The sequence below is a fragment of the Phalaenopsis equestris genome, unplaced genomic scaffold (genome assembly GCF_001263595.1).
Source record: "Phalaenopsis equestris unplaced genomic scaffold, ASM126359v1 Scaffold000428, whole genome shotgun sequence".
Lineage (NCBI taxonomy): Eukaryota > Viridiplantae > Streptophyta > Magnoliopsida > Asparagales > Orchidaceae > Phalaenopsis > Phalaenopsis equestris.
This window is the reverse complement of record NW_018164869.1, coordinates 6203444-6224267: the sequence shown is the minus strand read 5'-3', so window position 1 is coordinate 6224267 and position 20824 is coordinate 6203444. Positions and strand designations below refer to the sequence as shown.

The 20824-nt window shown below is 34.4% G+C and overlaps 1 protein-coding gene across 2 annotated transcripts; it reads left to right on the top strand.

The window, feature by feature from the left end:
• The first annotated feature begins 14453 nt into the window (after nucleotides 1-14453).
• On the top strand, nucleotides 14454-20320 carry LOC110027515 (mannan endo-1,4-beta-mannosidase 1-like). Of its 2 annotated transcripts, XR_002294341.1 has the most exons (6): nucleotides 14454-14849; nucleotides 14937-15131; nucleotides 16570-16692; nucleotides 16826-17031; nucleotides 17306-17783; nucleotides 20266-20320. XR_002294341.1 is itself a non-coding variant. In XM_020728983.1 (5 exons), the coding sequence occupies exons 1-5, from the start codon at nucleotides 14532-14534 to the stop codon at nucleotides 17724-17726; spliced, it is 1263 nt and encodes a 420-aa protein (XP_020584642.1). In that variant the 5' UTR covers nucleotides 14454-14531; the 3' UTR covers nucleotides 17727-17887. The 2 variants fall into 2 exon arrangements, 1 of the variants encoding a protein (XP_020584642.1); XM_020728983.1 differs by lacking the exon at nucleotides 20266-20320 and having other exon boundaries at nucleotides 17306-17887.
• Nucleotides 20321-20824: the final 504 nt, after the last annotated feature.

The following is a 20824-nucleotide window of genomic DNA, read 5'->3' as shown; positions in this document are numbered from 1 at the left end:
CGAAGAGATAGAAGAAGCAGAACCGAGCAACTACAAGGAAGCCCTAAAGAGCAAGGAAAGACTCAGGTGGGAAGAGGCAATGAATGAGGAAATGGCTTCTCTGATGAAGAACAAAACCTGGGAACTTGTAGATCGACCAAAGAACAAACGAGTGGTTGGTTGCAAGTGGATTTTTAAGACGAAAGAAGGCACGCCAGGTATTGACAGGATCAGATACAAAGCCAGACTCGTTGCAAAGGGATTCACTCAGGTAGAAGGAATCGACTTCAACGAAATCTTCTCGCCCGTCGTGAAGCACTGCTCCATTAGGATAGTCTTAGCACTAGCGGTTCAATTCAATTTGGAATTAGAGCAGCTAGATGTTAAGACTGCGTTCCTGCATGGAGAGCTTGAAGAAACCATCTACATGGATCAGCCAAATGGGTACTGCACACCTGAGACAAAGGACAAAGTTAGCTTACTGAAAAAAGCTTTGTATGGACTGAAACAAAGCCCCAAACAATAGTACAAACGATTTGATGAGTTCATGCTAAAGATCGGATTTGTCAAATGCTGCTACGACAGTTGCGTGTACATGAAGTGGCAAGACGGTGAAATAAGTTCCTACTTGTTTCTTTATGTGGATGATATGTTAGTAGCCAGAAAAAGCAAGGAGGAAATCCAGAAGATCAAAGGTATGCTAAATTCTGAATTTGACATGAAGGACCTGCTACAAAGATCCTAGGGATGGAGATTACTAGAGATAGGAAAAATGATACCTTATTCTTATCTCAAAATTCATATATTCAGAAGGTTCTAGCAATGTTCAACATGCATGAGGCTAAGCAGGTTGCAACACCCATTGGCCAACACTTCAGATTGCCAAACTCTCAAGCACCAGAGACTAAAGAAGAGAAAAGGTACATGGAGGGTATCCCTTATGCCAACGGGGTTGGTAGCATAATGTATGGGATGATCTGCAGCAGACCAGATTTGGCCTACGCCGTTAGCATTGTAAGCAGGTTCATGGCAAACCCAGGACAGGCTCACTGAGAAGCACTAAAATGGATCTTGAGGTACCTGAGAGGCACTACAGACCTGGGTCTACTCTTTAAAAGGCAGGAAAACAAAAAAGAAAATGTAGTTGGTTACGTGGACTCAGATTATGCAGGAAGCATTGACACCAGGAAGTCACTGACCGAATTCATTTTCACTGTCTTCGGTACCGCAGTCAGTTGGAAGTCTAACCTCAAATCCGTTGTGGCCCTCTCGACAACAGAGGCCCAATACATCGTTGTGACTGAAGCAATTCCCGCAGTCAGTTGGAAGTCTATCCTCAAATCCGTTGTGGCCCTCTCGACAACAGAGGCCCAATACATCGTTGTGACTGAAGCAATCAAGGAAGCCATGTGACTAAAGGGCACGACTGAAGAGCTTGGGATACATCAGAAGGTGATAACTGTGTTTTGCGACAACCAAAGCACCATTCACCTAACCAGAAATCAGGTATTTCATGAAAGATCCAAGCATATAGATAGAGAGCTTCATTTTGTGAGGGATGTCGTTGCCAAGGGTTCAATAGTAGTGGAAGAGATACCTACTGAAGAAAATCCCGCTGATATGCTCACCAAGGTGCTACCGACAACTAAGTTCAGACACTGTCTGGACTTAGTAAACTTCACCAAGGGCTGAGGCCCTCTCAGGGGTCAGGTGGAGGGAATCTTTACTTCGAAGCTTCTCAATTGAGGGTCAAGGTGGTTTTGTAATGTGGTACCGCTCACCTACCACATCTGACCTATCGTTCACCTACCATTCACCTACCGCTCACCTACCTCCCACCTACCACTCTCTTGCTTCTATGAATATAGGAGAGCAAGGGAGAAGATATCTTATGCTACCACAAAGGAGGAGATAATAACTATAGAGTTAGAGAGGAGGAGAGCATCTTGAGGCCTTGTATCAAAGTGTCGCTTGAGGGGGAGGCCATAGAAGGAAGATGAGGGCTCATCTCTATGTATAAGCTATGTATTCTCCATTTCTTTTGCCTTAGTGAAATATTTGATTGATTTCCTCCCGTGGACGTAGATCCAGTTGGATTGCACCACGTAAACGATCTGTGTTTGCTTGTGTTCTTTTTCGTCTCATTTCTATGTCAGGAAGTACATATCTCACAACAACTTCCACTCTAATAAAACTTGTTGGGATGTAAATTATACATACATCATTTAAGGATTTGTTTAATTAAAAATCAAAACAACACTGCTGAAGGGATTTCATAGATTAAAAAATTCAGAAAAAAAAATTGAACATCAACATAACAAAAATAATTCCATAAAAAACACTCCAAGATTGAATGTAGCAAAACCCGTAGGAAGAGGAAAAAACACGAAGCCACACCATTAAATTTTCACTATGAAGAACTAGGAATGTATAGAATGCCCATTCAGATCGCCTCGCTATAATCAATGAAACCTACAGGACTTTACTCTAGACCCTTCCTCTCAATTTCACAAGAGAAAATGCACACTAAAATCCTCATACTCGACTCTTCTTTCCTTCACGAGAACCTTGTCGAAACACCACAAATAAGAGTCATAACCTTCATCACTTGAATTGATAGCTTTAAACCGCACAGAAAGAGAGAACCACACATGGTGCACCCGCGCCACTCGTCCTCACGGGAGTGTTGAGCTCTCTGAAACAGGGTACATTGGCACCTGAAATGCGACACGGGGGGTGTTGTAGACCCCAGCACGGGGCGCGCCCCATATGGGCAAAGGTGTGTTGCACTCTCTTTCTACAGATGTAGGGGTGCCGTCCGGGCACGGATGCACTGTGCCAGAAACCCTCCTGGGTGCTCGATCTGTTGCTTGTCTATTTCATTGTGGCTCTGGGTGCTCTCTTAAACTCCACACCTCAACAATATATTTAGACATGCACACACACATGTATATATCATTTTGATGGCCTCTATATATTTTGGGATCGTTGAAATTTTTATTTAATCAGATACAAATCTTTATGTTAGAGCATCACTTTTAAGTATGCCAGGACCACCTTCACGCATATCATAACTTTGCAAGTCACTTCCACCATATATGAATTTATGCTGTAGAAACCTTTTCCTATTGTTATCATTATTCCTTGCAAATTGCCCCGCAACTATCTCTTGGTCTGTTACAGCGCTCAGCTGTCATCTTTACAGACTAATTAAGTTTGGATGATAGCTTTCTTTGAAAACTTGAACAGCTCATCCTATTCAGAGAAAAAAATCATATAATGTACCTAACAACAAAATTCATCAAGTAACCAATAGCTTCTAGAATTTATGTTTTCAAAATATTAATATGAAAAATACTATACCTATATTACATGCTTTGTATAACTGGCTGTAAACGAAAATGATTGGACTGAGAAATTCAACTTTTATTTATTTAATTATTTTGAGATTCAACTCAACCAAACATGCAATATATATTTAATATTTAATCATATGACTTCTTGAGCTTTCTAATCAAACAATTCATAAGTGTGGAATGGTGTGGATTCAATAGAACTAATCTAGAAGTTGTATATTTATAAATGATGTTGCAGAGTTGCAGAAGTTGGTAGAGATACTGATCTGGATGGTTTGACAAATGCCTTTTATATCTCACTTATGCCGTAAAGCTGGATCGGTGGTAATGTTAGATCTACCCTTGACCTAAGAAAGCAATCTTTGACAATGCTGTGTGAGTTTAATGATGGATATAATTGAGTGATGGCTGTCATTGTGGTAGAGGTATTAGGATAATAGAGATGACAACCATTCGGATTAAATTGAGGCCTGATTGAAACAATATAAAGGGGTTCAAATAGGTCACAATTTGAAAAGATTTTTTTCAGCAGTTTTATTAAGAATAATTTTCTTTTTATGATTATTATTAACCACTGCACTTCTGAATTTTTTTATTAGTACATGCCAGTCCTCACCATCATGTGACCAGGATGCCTTAATAACTGACATAAACTTTGCAGATTGGTATACTAGGATGAATTGTTCCTTTGATGTATCTTAGAAGTCCCTTTAGAAGCCGAAAATGTTTGTTTGAGGTTTCTTCATGGATTAGCATTATTGATTTATAATGAATATAATATTTGGTTGAGTTATTGTCAGGTACAAAAGTGTAGTGATAAGAGATACAAAGATGAAATTTTAAAGGCACACTCATTCAACCATTCGATCAACAATCATTCAGCTTAAAAATGAGCTTCACAATATTCCAATGAATAATCAAATAATGTCCCAATCCCCATCTTTCATGTAATCTCAAGTCGGTAATATCATACCATCCAATTCACATATAGACACCGAAGACATTATACTTAACATTCTAAATAGACTACTTTTCTTTTATCAAGCCTTCAAGAAACCCATCCATCCAAAACTCAAACAAAGACAATCTTTATTCATTGTTATGTGGAGAGAAAATCAACATAATTAATGTTCAAGCTAAAGGCTCAACCAGACCGATTGAAGTTCATATTTGCGAAAAGTATGGAGCAATAGTTTATTCTCATATAAAAACTAAATTTCAATCAAGAACTTATCAAATATGCTCCTATAATCACAATATAATGTTGTTTAAATATATTTATTTTAAAAAAATGACACGCCTATTGAAAGCGTTGCGAGAACAAATTAAAATGCAAGTGTTATGCACGGCATGCCAATAGCTCATGGCTTAGCTCAGAACTGATTTTATTATTTATTTGGAGCTTATTGCCAAAGCTACAGCTCGTGTTCTTGCCTCATGTTACTAGGTGACATGAGCCAGTACGATTTGAGAAAAATAATTGTCAAAGCTTCAAAATTAAATAAATACAAAACAATAAATTATAGCTATGTTTCTTTCACAACTTGCCAAATATCACACTTATTTTTATGAATATAGGAGTAAGGTTATTTAGGGGTGTAAAAGAGTTGAGCTAGAGCCACCCTTGCTTGAAATTTGAGTCTGATTAATTTTATAGAGTTTGTTCAAACTCGAGCTTAAATTTAGGAGTTCAAACCGGCTCACGAGCTTGCTTGTTTATTATAAAATAGAAATAAAAATATAAATTTAAGATGATGTTATAATAAAATGACTACTATAATGAACAATTAGCAATTATGAGAGAATTAATAAAAATCATTTAATATTAAATATAAAATATTATTTTTTAAAATATTTTTATTACTTTAAAATAAAATCTTCAAATTTAATATATTTTATATTAATAATTTTTTAAAAGAGCCAGCTCATGAGCCAATCAATCTATAGTCGGGGCTAGCTTGAGCTTGGCTTGTTAGCTCATTGAGCTCAATTCACAAGCCACTTATCGCGCCGGGTTTGAGCCAGCTCACTAGTCGGCTTGACTCACACCTCCTAATATTATTGCATGAATGGAAACAAATAGCATCACAAAAAAATAAATAAATAAATTTCTCATACTGGAAAGCGTTGATTTTTTTTCATTTTATAGCAGCAAATACATGAATGTCAGATAGACATATATAGGAAACAACAAATTTGGTGCTATAATACTTCATATGACTTCTGCATATATGAATATGGTACTTACCTTCCGAAAGTGATCAATATCATATCAGTATTGCATTCAACTATTGCTTTTATAGTATATTCAATCTAAAAATTCAGCAAAAAACATAAAAAAAAGGAAAGTGTTTCTTTTCCAGATCCAAACTCTTTGCTTCTATTTACAACAATGCTAGCTTGTAATATGGCAGCCAGAATGATCTAAAGCCGACTGGAAGAAGCCGGCGCCATCAATTGTTGCATCCATGGATGAAGGGGAGAACTTAGACATTATATCTCTGAGTGTGATCACACTCTGTAGCTGGCCAGACTCTGCAACCAAGAATGAGAACTCGTTTTTGGATTTCAAAATATCCTGCATTACTTGTTTAAGGGAATCAGAGGGGAGGTTTGTGGTTGGAGTATCCATTGGACTAGTTAGGTTGTTCTTACGGAGAAGAGGATCAGATGATACAGCTGATCTGCTTTTTAAATCAGTGATTGAAGAATTTGAGTCCAGGTTAGTTCTTCTGGAGTAAATTTTCGCAAAAAATCTATATGACTAATTGAGTTCATCCAGTTCTTGAAACAGCTACACCGTCGTAACAACAATGTTCTTACATAGTTCTAGGCTTTAACCATAGTATCTCCTGGTCATAATAGAGGTACAAAAATTGCTCACCAGGTAGGGTACATGGCTTCCCTGATGAATCCAGCCTCGATAAGATTTTGCTCTTTAATAATATGTTGCTTTATGTTAGGCCGTATTTTTCTAGGAGCTTGTTAATGGGAGATAAAGCAAGGTTTAGAGACAAATTATGCACAACTACATCGACAGTTAATCCAGGTATTTCCGCATAACAACACTCAAGGCAATCATGAAATTCTTTTAAAATTTCTAAAATTTTCACAACAATAGACTATGATGATGATTTACTGTTATAGGTAGGATGAGGATGACGATACATATCTAAATTGGCCTCAATGAACTCGTCGAGGAATTAAAGATATTCCATTAAATTCAAGGGCTGCACCTTCAATATCGAGTTCATTGTTCAGGTTATTAGAAGATTAGACCTTATATTCTAACGACAAGATCGTGGAAATGTTTAGGAAGTGAGAACTTATAATGTAGCAAGCTAATTTGTTAATGTGAGATCTACCAACAAAGTGAGAAGTGTCATAACTTTATTCCTAGGCATAACAATAAAGCGTTCTTCCATAGTTTCAAGTTTTAACCATGGTATCCCCAGGTCATAATAGAGACAATCTAACTATTATTGTTCTTACCTCAGTACTTCTAATTCTAATTTGTTTCTTAAAGTTCTGAAGTTTAGACAACTCATGTTAAATTCTATTTCCACCTGCTTAGAAGCTCATCCGCAAATTATTGAATATACTCGGTCATGTACACTCACACTAATGCTTGCATGCGCCCAAGCATAAATGATTGACTGATTTACTGTATGACCACTTCGTTCAGCTTACCTTCCACCAGAAGAAAAACAGTAATGACGAAACCCTAATGAACTATAGCGGTTTAAATTAAAAAAAAAAAAAAAAAAATTGTGATGCAATTCCAGCAGCCGCTACTGAGCAAAGTATAACTAGTTTAATCATGCAAAGGTCAATTAATAGAACTTCAAAATCATGCAAGTTAGACATTTATTTTAATTATGATTCTAGTTAATTTCAAAACTATTATGAAGTTATGATTCATAATTTAAAAATGATGGAAGACAATAATGGTGTTGATATATTTGATAGATAAAGGTCTAATGCATCCAATTTAAAAAAGTTTAAGATTAAAAAAAAAAACAATGGGAGCTCCTCTAAATGGTTATATGCATCAAATTTTCATGTTTTTCATGCTTTAATTTTAGCATTTTTCCTCTTCAAATACATGATTTTATGCTATTAGAATGTTGGAATTACATTTTGCAGGTTACAGGAGAACTAGGATGAAAACTAGATTAAAAACGAGAAACTTTGGGAAAATGTTGATGTAACCACGCCTGTGGTCATGCCAAAATCGGGCATGGTCACTCTCAAATGCCTTCGTTTTCTCTTAAATGGCCAGTTAGGACATTAAAATCCATCGTGATCTCCGACTTCGACAGAAGCGTAGTGCAAAGATTAAGCTAACCATGAAATTCAAATAAAATAAGAATATTTTATTTTGGATCTTGCAACCAATTATAGGATCGGAACTTATTGAGCACGCCATAAAGACTTGGCGTACTGATTCTCTACTTAATATAATATTCATGTTGATAGATTTTATCATGAGTAGTGATTATTTCCTTGATTTATTAATAATCACTAAAATGTGGTAGAATAAAATTGAGAATTTTGTTGTGATTTGCATTTGAATTTTCTTCAATGTGTTGCAATAACCATTTAAACATCATTTACTTTATGTCTAGCAAGTGAGATGGTTAAAATTTTTTGTAAACTTTGAGATCCAGAAGGATTCTTAGTGGAAAGAAAGGGTTGTACCTTTTAAACCACGTAAAGTCATTGGATTAGGGTTCTATACCTTTTAAATTTTATTACTAGACCAATTGATTCTATTTATTGAGTGGTTTACATGAATGATGTAAACCACATAAAGTCATTAGATTAGGGATATTGCCTTTGAGTTTGTGCAAATAGTTAGGGAGATGTTATTTGTTTAGGCTGATCAAGTGATTTAGGGAACTGAAGTTATGAGAGCATATTTTTCTTAGACTTTCGAAAGGGAATAACAAAGAATTTGCTCCTATTTGACGCCGGGCTTTAATCATTTTATTGATTCTATTTATCACTAGACCAATTCAAAAAGGAAATCTCTCATAACTTAAAACTCTTAAAAACACCTTGCTTATTAGAGTAAACTTATTTTTAAAAAGAATTTAGGATAGAAACTTTTCTTAACTTAAAAACTGTGACCATTCGGGCTAGGATCGATAATAGTAAACTAGAGCTTTTCATATTAGAATTCAGCTCGTTCTCTGTTGGGTCAATACATAGAACTCGATTTTGTATACTATTGATATGACATGTCAATACTTCGTCGCACTTGATGCATATCACAAGACTACGCGGACAAAGAACTAAAGCTGCATCTTTACTAGCACAAAGTTATTTGAGTTTGAATTAAATAATATACTTGACATAACATGGGCTCTAAAGTTAACATAAATTTATTCACAACGGTCAATGATCGCGTTGTATCAATGGATTTTTACTCTTTACTTCTTAGTGATTATTATTATTATTATATCTTATTTTATTATTTGAAATTTATTTAGATTTAAGATAAACCCATCCAATTCATCTGCAATGAGCATCCCCTCATCAGGTTATCGAGTTGAAATGCTTATTTTTTGCGAATATATCCTCTTAAGCATTCAAAAGGATTTAATCCTATCAATTACAATCCATATTAAGAGGGGTTGGGACTCGCCCAAAGGGAGCTCATTTTTGCCCCTTATAGTCCATTTAGGAAAAGAGATGGGACTAAGTTGTGGGACTTACAACCTTGCCTTGTAGGGAAGGCAACCCTTTTAAGAATTTGCGTGATATAGCAATTTTCAATTTGGCTTTTAGAAATAAAAATTTTGTAGTTATAAAACACAGGCACATTTTTTGAGAAAATTTTAATTTTCTCTTTACATGTAATTAACCCAAGCATTATTCTTGGACTTTTAAGCTTAGGAACTTTGGGCAAGCGGTGGAGTACAGGCAAGTATTTAGGATTTGTAAATTTGAACAAAATTAAGCTTAGGAACTTTGGGCAAGCGGTGGAGTACAGGCAAGTATTTAGGATTTGTAAATTTGAACAAAATTTTAGAGAATTTTATTGTTATTTGTGCAAACATATTATTGTTGAAATATGTACAAATATTTCATTTAAGCTTTTAATTTCATCTTTTGCCCGCTGGTGCAGAGGGATTGTGGATCCGATGGTAATTAAGAGCATGTTGGACTTTGATTGTATATATGTTGTTACACATTTCTTCTATACTTAGCTCTCACTTAAGTGCTCAAGTGGATGGCATCCCCATAACCGTGAGCTAATGTATGCACCGTAAGTCATATTTGAACTTATTGACGAGTCTTCGAGTCCTCTGCAAATTTTGTGCAGGTTTTTATTTACTGTCTCATTTATTTTCATAGGTGCACTAGTGAGATCACTACATATTTCATTCGAGCTCATTGACGAGTCATCAACTCTCTTGAATGACTCTCTTGAACATGCAAGATTTATCATTAGGGTCTTAAAATTCGCCTTTGTATGCTATTACAAAAAGTGGTGTAAATTCGGTGGCAATGATTTCATATTTATGCATGCTATTTATTTTTAGTGGCCCACAATGTATGAACACTTTCCCTATTAAAAAGGCGGTATAACTCGATTCATTTCAAGTTGGATTCAAACCTCCCATCCTCTTTTAGAAGTATTAGGCAACTTCTGGTGTTACACTCGGGGCGAGTATTGTTTTGCTTGTAATTCAACACTTCCAAATTTTTATGATTTCATTATGGTTCCCCCCTTTGCTCAATTAATTTTTTGAGTCAACTCTAGGGAGCTTACTTAAGAGAGACAGGTCATGAAATTCAGGCGATTTTAAACATGGACGGCTTGGCAAGCTGATACATTCATTGCTTTATATGGTGGCTATGAAATATTATGCCATGTTGGATTCAAATCTCCCTTCCTTTTTTATAAGTATTAGGCAACTTCTGGTGTTGCACTTGTGGCGGTGGGGAAAATTTTGCAATTATGAAGTAAGTTAGAAATAAATTAAGCATCAATTTTGACTTTTCGCTTTATAACTTATTACTTTGCTTAGCATTTTTCTTTCAAAGTTGTTTTATTTATTTGTTTATTTATTTTTTGTTTTGCTCAAGTTAATTTATAATTTAATCCTAACTCACAAAAGCATTTTGACAGCCTCCCCGTGTCATTCCTGCGAGAGAGGCTACAACGACAAATTAGGCATAACCACAATGCCAATAAAGCATGCATGGTTGAAATCTTGAGATACCATGACCGAAATGTTTGAAATCACGCTGAGAAATACTTGCATGAGATACTTGCAAGGTTAGCCACAAAATAATGACAGAAATACGTGCATGATGTGAATTTTTTGCAGAATTTCGAGAAGGGGGCTACATCGAGAGAAACGTTGTCTAACCATCATGTCATGAAAGGCATTCGTGATCAGCATTGTGAGACACAGGAGAATTCCCCACAAAACAAGATATAGAAGTTTAGAAGCACAATCTTTTTACACCTTTATGCAATGTAGAGAATGAAGATCTAAACATGGATTTCAAGGTAAAACCAAACACAGTATTCTTTCTCTCCCCTTTTTTCTCTCTATCTCTTTAAATATATATCTTTTTTTTTCTTTTTTTTTCTTTTTTTTTTTGGAGCAATTGTTGCATTAAGACATCAGATTCAAATTTGTGTCTGGTGTTCAATTAGAATTACTTAATACATTTTTTTTTTTTAATGATTTTAATTGGACGTGTCCTGATGTAATAGAATTTTTTATGCTTTTTTGATTTTATTGTGTTCTCTTTTTTTTAGAGAGAGAATGGGACGTGGTGTTGGTTTTATACTCTTCGTCCAGGCCCCTAATATTTAAGATTAGCTCATTCACTATTAGAACAGAAACTGCAATGTGACAAACTTTAGAGATACAAATCCGTCCATGATAGTCGTACCAATGAAGGAGAAACAAATTATAGTATCTATCCATCCACGTTAAGAAGGCCAACCAGCTTCTTATGAATTCCAAGCTGCACCCAGTTTGATGACTTCAAGCATTTCTTCTAATGTTACATAGCCACCACAAAAAGTAATGAGGGTATCAGCTTGTCACTCTATCTCAGCTCCTCTCATTCATGTTTGAAAACGCTTGAATTTCATCGACGGTCTCTCCAAAGTACATTTTCAGGCAAAACCAATATCACCACAAGCCCCAATAGCTTACGGGTTCGGAGAAATAACAACGCCTTCCTTTGTATGCCCTTCAATGGAGTCGTTCAGAACATTGGACAAGCTCAAATCCATGGCCGTGATTCCCGCAGCTATGCCTAGGTCCATGCGGCAATCTCACAAACACCTTCCGTGAGTCTTGACTTCGGGACAGAAGCAAGCCCGCATGGGAAGTACATGCAAAACAGCCAACTATGACTTTCCATGACCAATTGCTAATGTTATAGCTTATAATTATGACTTTTATGACCAATTGACGCTATTGGAACCACCCTCTACATTCTTTATAGCTAATCAGTGTCTTTGTAACAACCAAATATGATATTTGTGACCAACCACCACTGTTATAATTTTCATCTATAACATCTGTGACCGACTGTCATTATTTCAGATACAACTACACCCATTATGACTAACTACTATACTTGTAACAATAAACTATGGCTTTTGTGGCCAATTAATACCGTTGCAGCTTCAAACTAAGACTTATATGACCAACTACCACTCTTGCAGCTACATACTACAACTTTTATGAGCAATAGCTACATTTGCAACAACCAAGTACGACATTTGTTGCCAAATATTACTATTGTAGCCAAGAATAAACCCAATGATGGATATTATAGCTAAACTATTACTGTACATATTTGATTATCAACTTTACATATCCATATTCTCTTATTCATGAGAAGATTGGACTTATGTATTTACAATTATATAGTTGATTAATTTGATTGGGCTAGACCCAATGATTTTTTCCCCTACAGGAATTTTTCACGTAAGCAATTTTGATTTTTTTTTTCTCAGTGTGTGTGCTGGATTTCGTGTGACTCTAAGACGATAAATTATTACTCTGTCGTCGTGAATTTTCCCGCACTCAATAATAATAATTTTACAAATGTACTTCAGTGTATTATAGCATATACTTTTAATTCAACCATATTAATATTTGATATTATGTTTAATCTGTTGCATTTATTTTTATGAAGTTATTTGCTTAGTGTTTTTTTTATAATTTTTTTATTTTAAAATTTCAAATATAAATTAATATTTTCTTGGAAACTCACAATATAATTTTTAGACTTTTTGAGTATTTTAAAAATAACTTTCTATTATTTTAACTTATTGAACATATTTTAAATTAAAACAAAAATATAAAATAAAATTAAAAAATAAAAGTGATTCAAAAGGGATTTTAAGCCTTCCTTAATTTTTAAGAACATTTTCATACATACCACTCAATTCTTATTTATTTACATAGCTAATACTTAAATTTTAATTTTGCCAATACGGCCTTACCAGTAAATGAAAATTGTATTTGGCCTTTTAAAAGTTAATATGGTGACGTTTTTGATGTGATATGAAATTTTGGAGTGTTTTAAATGTAAAAAAAAACATAATTTTGAAATTAGATATGTAAAGTAATAGGAATTCGGTGATATGTATTTAAATATGCCCCAAATTAATAATACTTGTTTTGGTAGTGTTTAGATTAAGTAGCTGTAAATTAATCGTTAATAACGAAATATTTACAGCCTGCAGCCTGTGTGTAATATATATTATTCCCTCATTGTAACGAAGACCTTTTTTTTTTTTTTTTGATAAATTTATATACATAAAACATAATTCTTATGCGTGTATTTACATATCTCACATCTAAAGTTTCCTATTTATATATATACTATTTTGAAGTTGTAAATCTATGCATGAAATTGTGTATTTTTATATCAGGAATATGCATGTACAAATCTCAAGAAAACACTTTAAATCACATAAAGATGATTCATGTTCTAATATTCATCATGTGATGCAAGTTGGCCCATAAAGCCGGCCGAATAAAATACCGACCGATCCAGTGAACATCACATGTAGTGAACATCACATGTTCACGCAACGCTCTCTCAACCAGCAACTATCATTACAAAAGATCAACATTTGACTGAAAACCATTTGATCAACCAAAGATTACTCAATCGATCGAGTAATTATGGGGGGCCGTTCACTCTCTTCCTCTTCCTCGACGCATTCTTCGAGAGTCGAGCGGCCTTCTATAGATGCATTTATCCTCGGCCTCATCAGAAGCAACCCACGTCTCTTCTACCATTGGGTCATATTCTCTCTTGTTCAACACCTGATTTACAACACTAGCCAGCCAAAAAAAATTTAAAAAACTAAGTATTATTTGTGTCTAATTTCTCTTTCTTTCATTCCACCAACACTCTATTCATTGGAAGTGATCCACAATAAAATTTTGGATACAATAATGTTTGGAAAGTGTAAAATTATTATTTTCGACGTGATTTTAAAGATCTGAGTGTGATATGTGTAAATATAAAAATTAAAATATAGATATGAAAATATATATGAATTATGTGCTATATTTTTTTTATTTTCGTACAGCCCAAAAAAGTGTAATTTTCTTTTTCCTCTTGATTATGGCCTTTTCTTAATTTCCTGTTTTACATAATTGTATTCATATATTATTGGAGCCGCAACATATAAACATAAAATGATGTTGTCTCTCTTTAAGGGCTCCGAGCCTAATAATTTCTTAAGTTGACTTTAAGCATCTTAATACTACAGTGCGAAAGTGTTTGCTGCCGCGTTATCATTCTGAGAGATTTACATATATACCACTTAATTCCTATGTATTTCCATATCTAATAACTAAACATTATTTTTACATATATGACACTTATCTGCGCATGAAAAGATGTAATTCAATGTTAAAAAACTGAACTTTTTTATATACGAAGGATCTGAGTCATATAAATAGTAAAAAATAAAAGAATTAGATATGTAAATACATAAGAGTGGGATGGTGTATATGTAAATTTCTTTAATTTAATTGAGATAGTTGCGATATAACTCCTTTCACACGCAGGCGGCAAGCGCAATAAATCCCGACCTTTTGGCTATACAAAAATGGAAAAAAATCTATATAAGAAAGACTTCAAAGGTCTTCAAACATTGCTTTTCTCGGAAGAATCAAAGCTAAAATCATGACCGTTACTATTCTTCTTGAAATTTTCTTGATTCTTCTCTCTGGTCAGAATCTGCAAGCTCAAGCAGGAGACCGTTTCATCAGTACAAATGGATTGCATTTTACGATTAACGGCAGCCTGTTCTTCTCTAATGGGTTTAATTCGTATTGGCTCATGAACGTGGCATCGGATCCGTCTCAGAGAGACAAGGTCTCCACTGCCTTCAAAGAAGCTTCGATCAATGGACTCACTATAGCCAGAACTTGGGCTTTCAATGACGGTGGTAGCAACGCCTTGCAATACTCTCCCGGATCCTACAATGAACAAATGTTCCAGGTTCAGATTTCTGAAGAACCGACATCTCTTCTTTTTCTGCTATGGTTTTATGCGCTTTTAAACTGGCTTACTGTGCTTTTGAATTAGGGCTTGGATTTTGTGATTTCCGAGGCAAGAAGATATGGTATCTGGCTTATTCTTAGTCTCGTGAATAACTACGAGAACTTTGGAGGGAAGCCACAATATGTTCAGTGGGCAAGGAATCAAGGAGAGAGCATTGGATCTGATGACGAGTTCTTTACTAATAATGTTGTTAAAGGTTATTACAAGAATCACGTCAAGGTCTGTAGAACATTCATACCATATTTTTCTATTTGCCGAGGAGTCCTTCATTGTGAATTTTTCCCTTTTATGTTTGATGGGTTGGGTGAGAAATGGTGCGGCCCTACCCCTGTTTGACTAATGCTTTTGAAATTTTAAGGTGGGGGAACCAGGAGGGAAAAAAGGGAACCGATTAGGTGGGCTGAAGTTATTTTGAAAGAAAATTACAAAAAAAGTATTAAAAATTGTAGAGATTTTGCTAAATTTAGATATTAGACCCCTTAAATTCATGAAGTTTTGTATATTTTTTGGAATATGATTACACAGGTTTTTTGGATTGTAAGTTTTACATACATACCACTCATCAATTCCTATGTAACAACGTCAATTTTTACTTGCATTCCACTTTATTTTTGAATGAAAAAATGTATTTGACTTTTGAAAAGTTGAAATAATAATATTTTTTATGTGATACGGAAGACTCAGGTGAAGTAAAAATTGAATTTTAGGTGCTAGATTTGTAAATACGCGAACATTGGCTGGCAGGTTCGTAAATGCCTCTTTTAGATTTTATATACTAAGCATTGGGCGGCATAGAAAAAAACTATACAATATCATATTTATCTTGATGATATCTGTGATTCTTTTTTCGATGTATTATTGTTAAATAAATAAGACTTCGGGAAACACTGAATTGTTTGGTGTATAATTAGTCTAGGATTCAAAGTTTATAAAACTATTCCTAAGTTATTTTTATTTTGGAAGATTTGCATACATGCCACAAATCTCTATGTATTTACACAACTAACCTTTAAATTTTGATATTTATATTTATAACACTTTATCTACACATGATAAGATGAATTTCACTTTCAGAAGTTAGTGACAGCGATATTTTTTGTGATATGAAAAATTTTAGTTTTGTTTAGGGTTTAGGTATGTATGTAAATGCCCCTATTTTATGTTTTATAAGACTGCTAGTTGGCTTTTCCGAGATCCTGAGCTTATTTTAGTAACATTTAACATTCGCGCATTTGCCTCTTATGAGTCAATTTGTAGTCCGTTTATTGTTCAACAGTCGTTCAACTGTACAATCCTTTCATATTTTTTTTTTTAATTTTTATCACAAAGAATGACATGTTTATATTTGTTTAAACTGTAGTTTTTTACTCCATTTCTTTCCTTAATGATATTGCAACTTTTTGTCTCTTTTATCTAATGAAATTGACTGGTGTGGCCCTTTTTTGTCCGAGAGAGAGAAGAGAGAGAGAGAGAGAGAGAGAGAGAGAGAGAGAGAGAGAGGGAGGGAGACTTTCTTTTTTTTTTTGTTGGTCTTCTTAATATTAAAATAATTTTGAGCTAATAATTTTCTTGTAATCTCAAACAAATTTTAATCTGCTTCAAATTTTAAAAATCATCATTTTGATGCTGATCACTCTAAAACCTTTCGTGCGTGAAGACTGTTCTCACACGAAAAAACACACTAACGGGTGTTGCTTATAAGGATGACCCCACAATCTTTGCCTGGGAGCTTATGAATGAGGCCAGATGCCCTTCAGATACGTCTGGAAAAACTTTACAGGTAAAAACCATTTTTTTATGCACTTTGTTGCCTGTAATCCTAAAAATGGTTACAGTCCACGAAAAACTTAGCTTTTTTGTATTTCAAGACCTATACTCAATGCTCATTCAACTCTTGCTTCTTATAATTGCAGGCATGGATCACTGAGATGTCTGCTCATGTGAAATCCATAGATAGCAATCACTTGCTCGAAGTTGGCTTGGAAGGATTTTACGGGTCCTCATCACCTTCTGAGTTGCCAACAAATCTTACTGGGTTTCAAGTGGGAACTGACTTCATCTCCAATAATCAAATTTCAGGAATTGATTTCACCACTCTCCATTCATATCCAGACCAATGGTAAAATTATATCCATACATTAAAAAAAAAACACAATTTTGATGCTAATAAGAAGTGTCTGTTTCTTAACACAATGGTTGAAAATAAAATGAAAAATCTAAAAATGTTGAGTTTGAGCACTCACCCTGACCAAAAGAATTTGCTGGAGAACTCTATCTTTCTTTTGTCACTTCCAACTTTAAAATGTTTGGCAAGGCATTCTTTAGAAATCTAACATTTTTATCCAATGATACAATTTCATTTCTTTTCTAATAGATCTTTGGGGCATTGTCAGGATTTCAAACTCCAGTGATTATTCTCAGCTTCAATTCTCTAATAACTGGCTTGATGCCCACATAAGAGATGCCAGCAACATTCTCCATAAGCCCCTTCTTATAACTGAGTTTGGCAAATCCATGAAGGATCCTGGGTTCAGCACCCCCAAAAGAGATGATCTTTTTCAAGCAGTCTACTCTAAAGTCTACCAATCTGCTAGTAGAGGAGGAGCAGCAGCGGGTGGCCTCTTCTGGCAGCTCCTTGTTGAAGGCATGGACTCATTAAAAGATGGATATGAGGTCGTACTGAATGAAACTCCAAGTACGACAAGAGTTATATCTGGTCAGTCTGGTCAGCTTCAACACCTCAGAAAATTGTATGCAAATAAAAGTGAAGATTGCAAGGCTAAAGAAGCCAAAGGCCATGAGAAATGTAACTAATACTCGTTAACAAAATGCAGCTGCTTCATTTCATCCCTTAGTATTTTTCTTTGAGAGGTATTCAATTCATCTTTTAAAAAGATGTTCACTTCGTGTTTTTTATTATATTAACAATTGAGATTTTATGTTTTGCTAAGTAATATGTTATCAAGTATAATTAATTCGAGATGCTATAAGTTTTGTTACTCTGTTTAATTGGCTGATGTTTTTTTCAACCTTGTTGATGGTGAAGGACTGCTGCTTTAAACAATGTCATCCCTTTAGGCCCCTCTATTGATGCTGTTATGAACGATTTTTAGCTAATGAGACATGTTGATATGAATAATTTCTCTTCTAGGGTCCACATAGGTTGAAACTTTGAGTTTTGACAGGTGTTTAAGACTTTAAAAAGTAGATTGAAAGACATGTGATTATATGAGAGTTGGTAGAACTTTTTTATTTTTTATTTTTTTATTTTATGAATTGCTTCAAATGACATTCGCCATAATTTGAGAAGTAAAAGAAGCAACGAACACATGATTTCCTATGAGGAAAATTAAAAAAAAAAAGAAAAAAACATAGGACATAGCTCAATTAAAATAACTTCTTTTATACCCAGATATGAATAATAAAAAATCATTGTTCCCCTACTTCAGAAAATGTGCCAATATGGAGTAGATGATACAAGCTATATATTGTTAGTATCTTAGGTGATGATGACACATAAATAGAGAGGTTGATGGAAGTGATCTTTAGTAATCATTTTCATAGAGATGAAAATTGAATGACACAGACAAAATGATAAGGGGTAAAAAAAATAATGTTAAGAGTCATTGATGATGGTCAAGTTAGTCCACCATTATAGGTGAAGAAGACATGAACTGAAGAGAAAAACAAGGTGATATAAGAAGGTTGATACAGAAAGATTATCGAGGCTATTGAAGATGATTATTTGGTAATTCACTTGAAGGTTAATGCAATACAAACTTGAGGAAATAGACGACATGGAAATAAAATATGGGATATGCCAATGATAGTGGCTAAAACAATTATCCTTCTAATTAAAAATCTATTTAGCCATGGAACACACCCTCTCCCAAAAAATGAGGATATTGAACAATCTATAGCTGACAAACTAGTGTTGATATATGCCTTCTCCTTTAAGAAGGGGATCATATGACTTGAACACAATGTTGAAAAGGGAAAGATGATCCCTCTATTTGGCTCTAGTATGATGATGAGAGGGAAGAATAGTACCACAATTAAAAATAGTAGAGACTCCGCAATTTAAGGACAAAAATATTAAAGAAAGATCATCTTTTCTTGGAATAAGGAGGAATTTGAGTTGGTTTGGAATTGTTTTTTTTTCTTTTTTTTTTTGTTTTGCATTTTTTTTATAAACTTACTTATTTAATGTCTTTTTTATATTTGTTTTATTTAAAAAAAAAAAAACGAGCATTTTCTTGGAAACACACAAAATAAAATGTAGACATTTTGAGTACTTTAAAAATAATCTTGTATTATTTTAACTTGTCAAATATATTTTTGTTCAAATAAAAATATAAATATAAAATAAAACTAAAAAATAAAGGTGATTAAAAGGGCCTTTTTAGCAGTCCTTAATTTTTAAGAACAATCTCATACATACCACGTCAATTCTTATATATTTACATATCTAACATGTAAATTCTAATTTATACATATATATGACCATACCAATACATGAAAAAGGTTTTTCACTTAATATGAAATTTTTGAGTGTGATAAATGTAAAAAGTATAGTTTAGATATTAGATATGTAAATCCATTGTATAAATATGCCCCTCATTATTGACATTTGTTTTGATAGTGTTTAGATTAAGTAGCTTTAAACTAATAGTTAAAGGCAAAATATTTACAGCATGCGTGGAATATCTATTCCCACATTGTAACGATAACTTCTTTTTTTTTTTTGGTAAATTTATATACAGAGCACAAAATTCTTACGTATTTACGTATCTCACACCTAAAGTTTCATATTTACATATATGATATTTTGATGCTTTAAACTTATGCATGAAATTATCTATTTAACTTTTAAAAAATATAGTAATGCTACTTTGAACGTTATATTAATGATTTGAGCGCTACATGTGTAAATATAAAATATAAAAATTTAGATGTGAGATATGTAATCACACAAAAATTATGTGCTATATATATATTTTTACCAAAAATATTTCGTTCAGCCTTCCTTGTAGTTTTGCTTAATTTCCTGTTTTACATATTTGCTTTCAAATGTTTGCACTTGCACCATATGCATACATTTATGTTGTCTCACTTTAATGGCTGTGAGGCTAATAAATTGTCTCACATTGACTTCAAGCATCCTATATATACTACTGTTAAATATAGTTTTGTATTTCTATTTCTCTATCAATTAAGGGTAGTTTAGTAGTTTTGTCTTTTCCTGATTGTACCTGATTGTACATATATATATACTCTTGTAATGAGATTTTGGGAATCACTGACAAAACCCTAGCCACCCTTTTGTCTCTCTTGTTTTCTAACATGATATCAGAGAGATTCTGATCGACCGATTGCTGTTCGCGACTCCCGTTCGCCATCTCGACTCCACCCGTTCGCAAGTTCTCGCGATTCTGATCGAACGATTGCTGTTCGCGACTCCCTTGCCTCGGTCCGTCTCCTCGCGCTCAAAATCCGCCGGCCGACCGCGCGATTCCTCCTCGTTGGTGCTCTCCGTCGGATCGCCTCTCCTTCTCTGCACTGAACTCGCTCTCAGCATTGCAAGGTAAGGTGGTCGGATCGCCTCTCCTTCAAGGCGAGAGCGCCGGCTTACCCCTTTTCCTTGGACGCAACCAAGACCAATAGCTGTTCTGATCAAGCTCGAGACTCCTCCCAATCTGTTCAGCGGAAATACTCCTCCCTCTCAGTTTCATTTAGTTGCCGTTCTTCGAGCGATCTATATTTAGTGGTATTGATCTTTCTCTTCTTTGTTTATTTTTCTTTGTATCATTGCAATGACGGGTGAAAAGGACGATTCCCTTCAGTCTATTAGTGTCCAATTAAATGGACAAAATTACTCCTATTGGAGTTATGTTTTGAAGAATTTTTTGAAA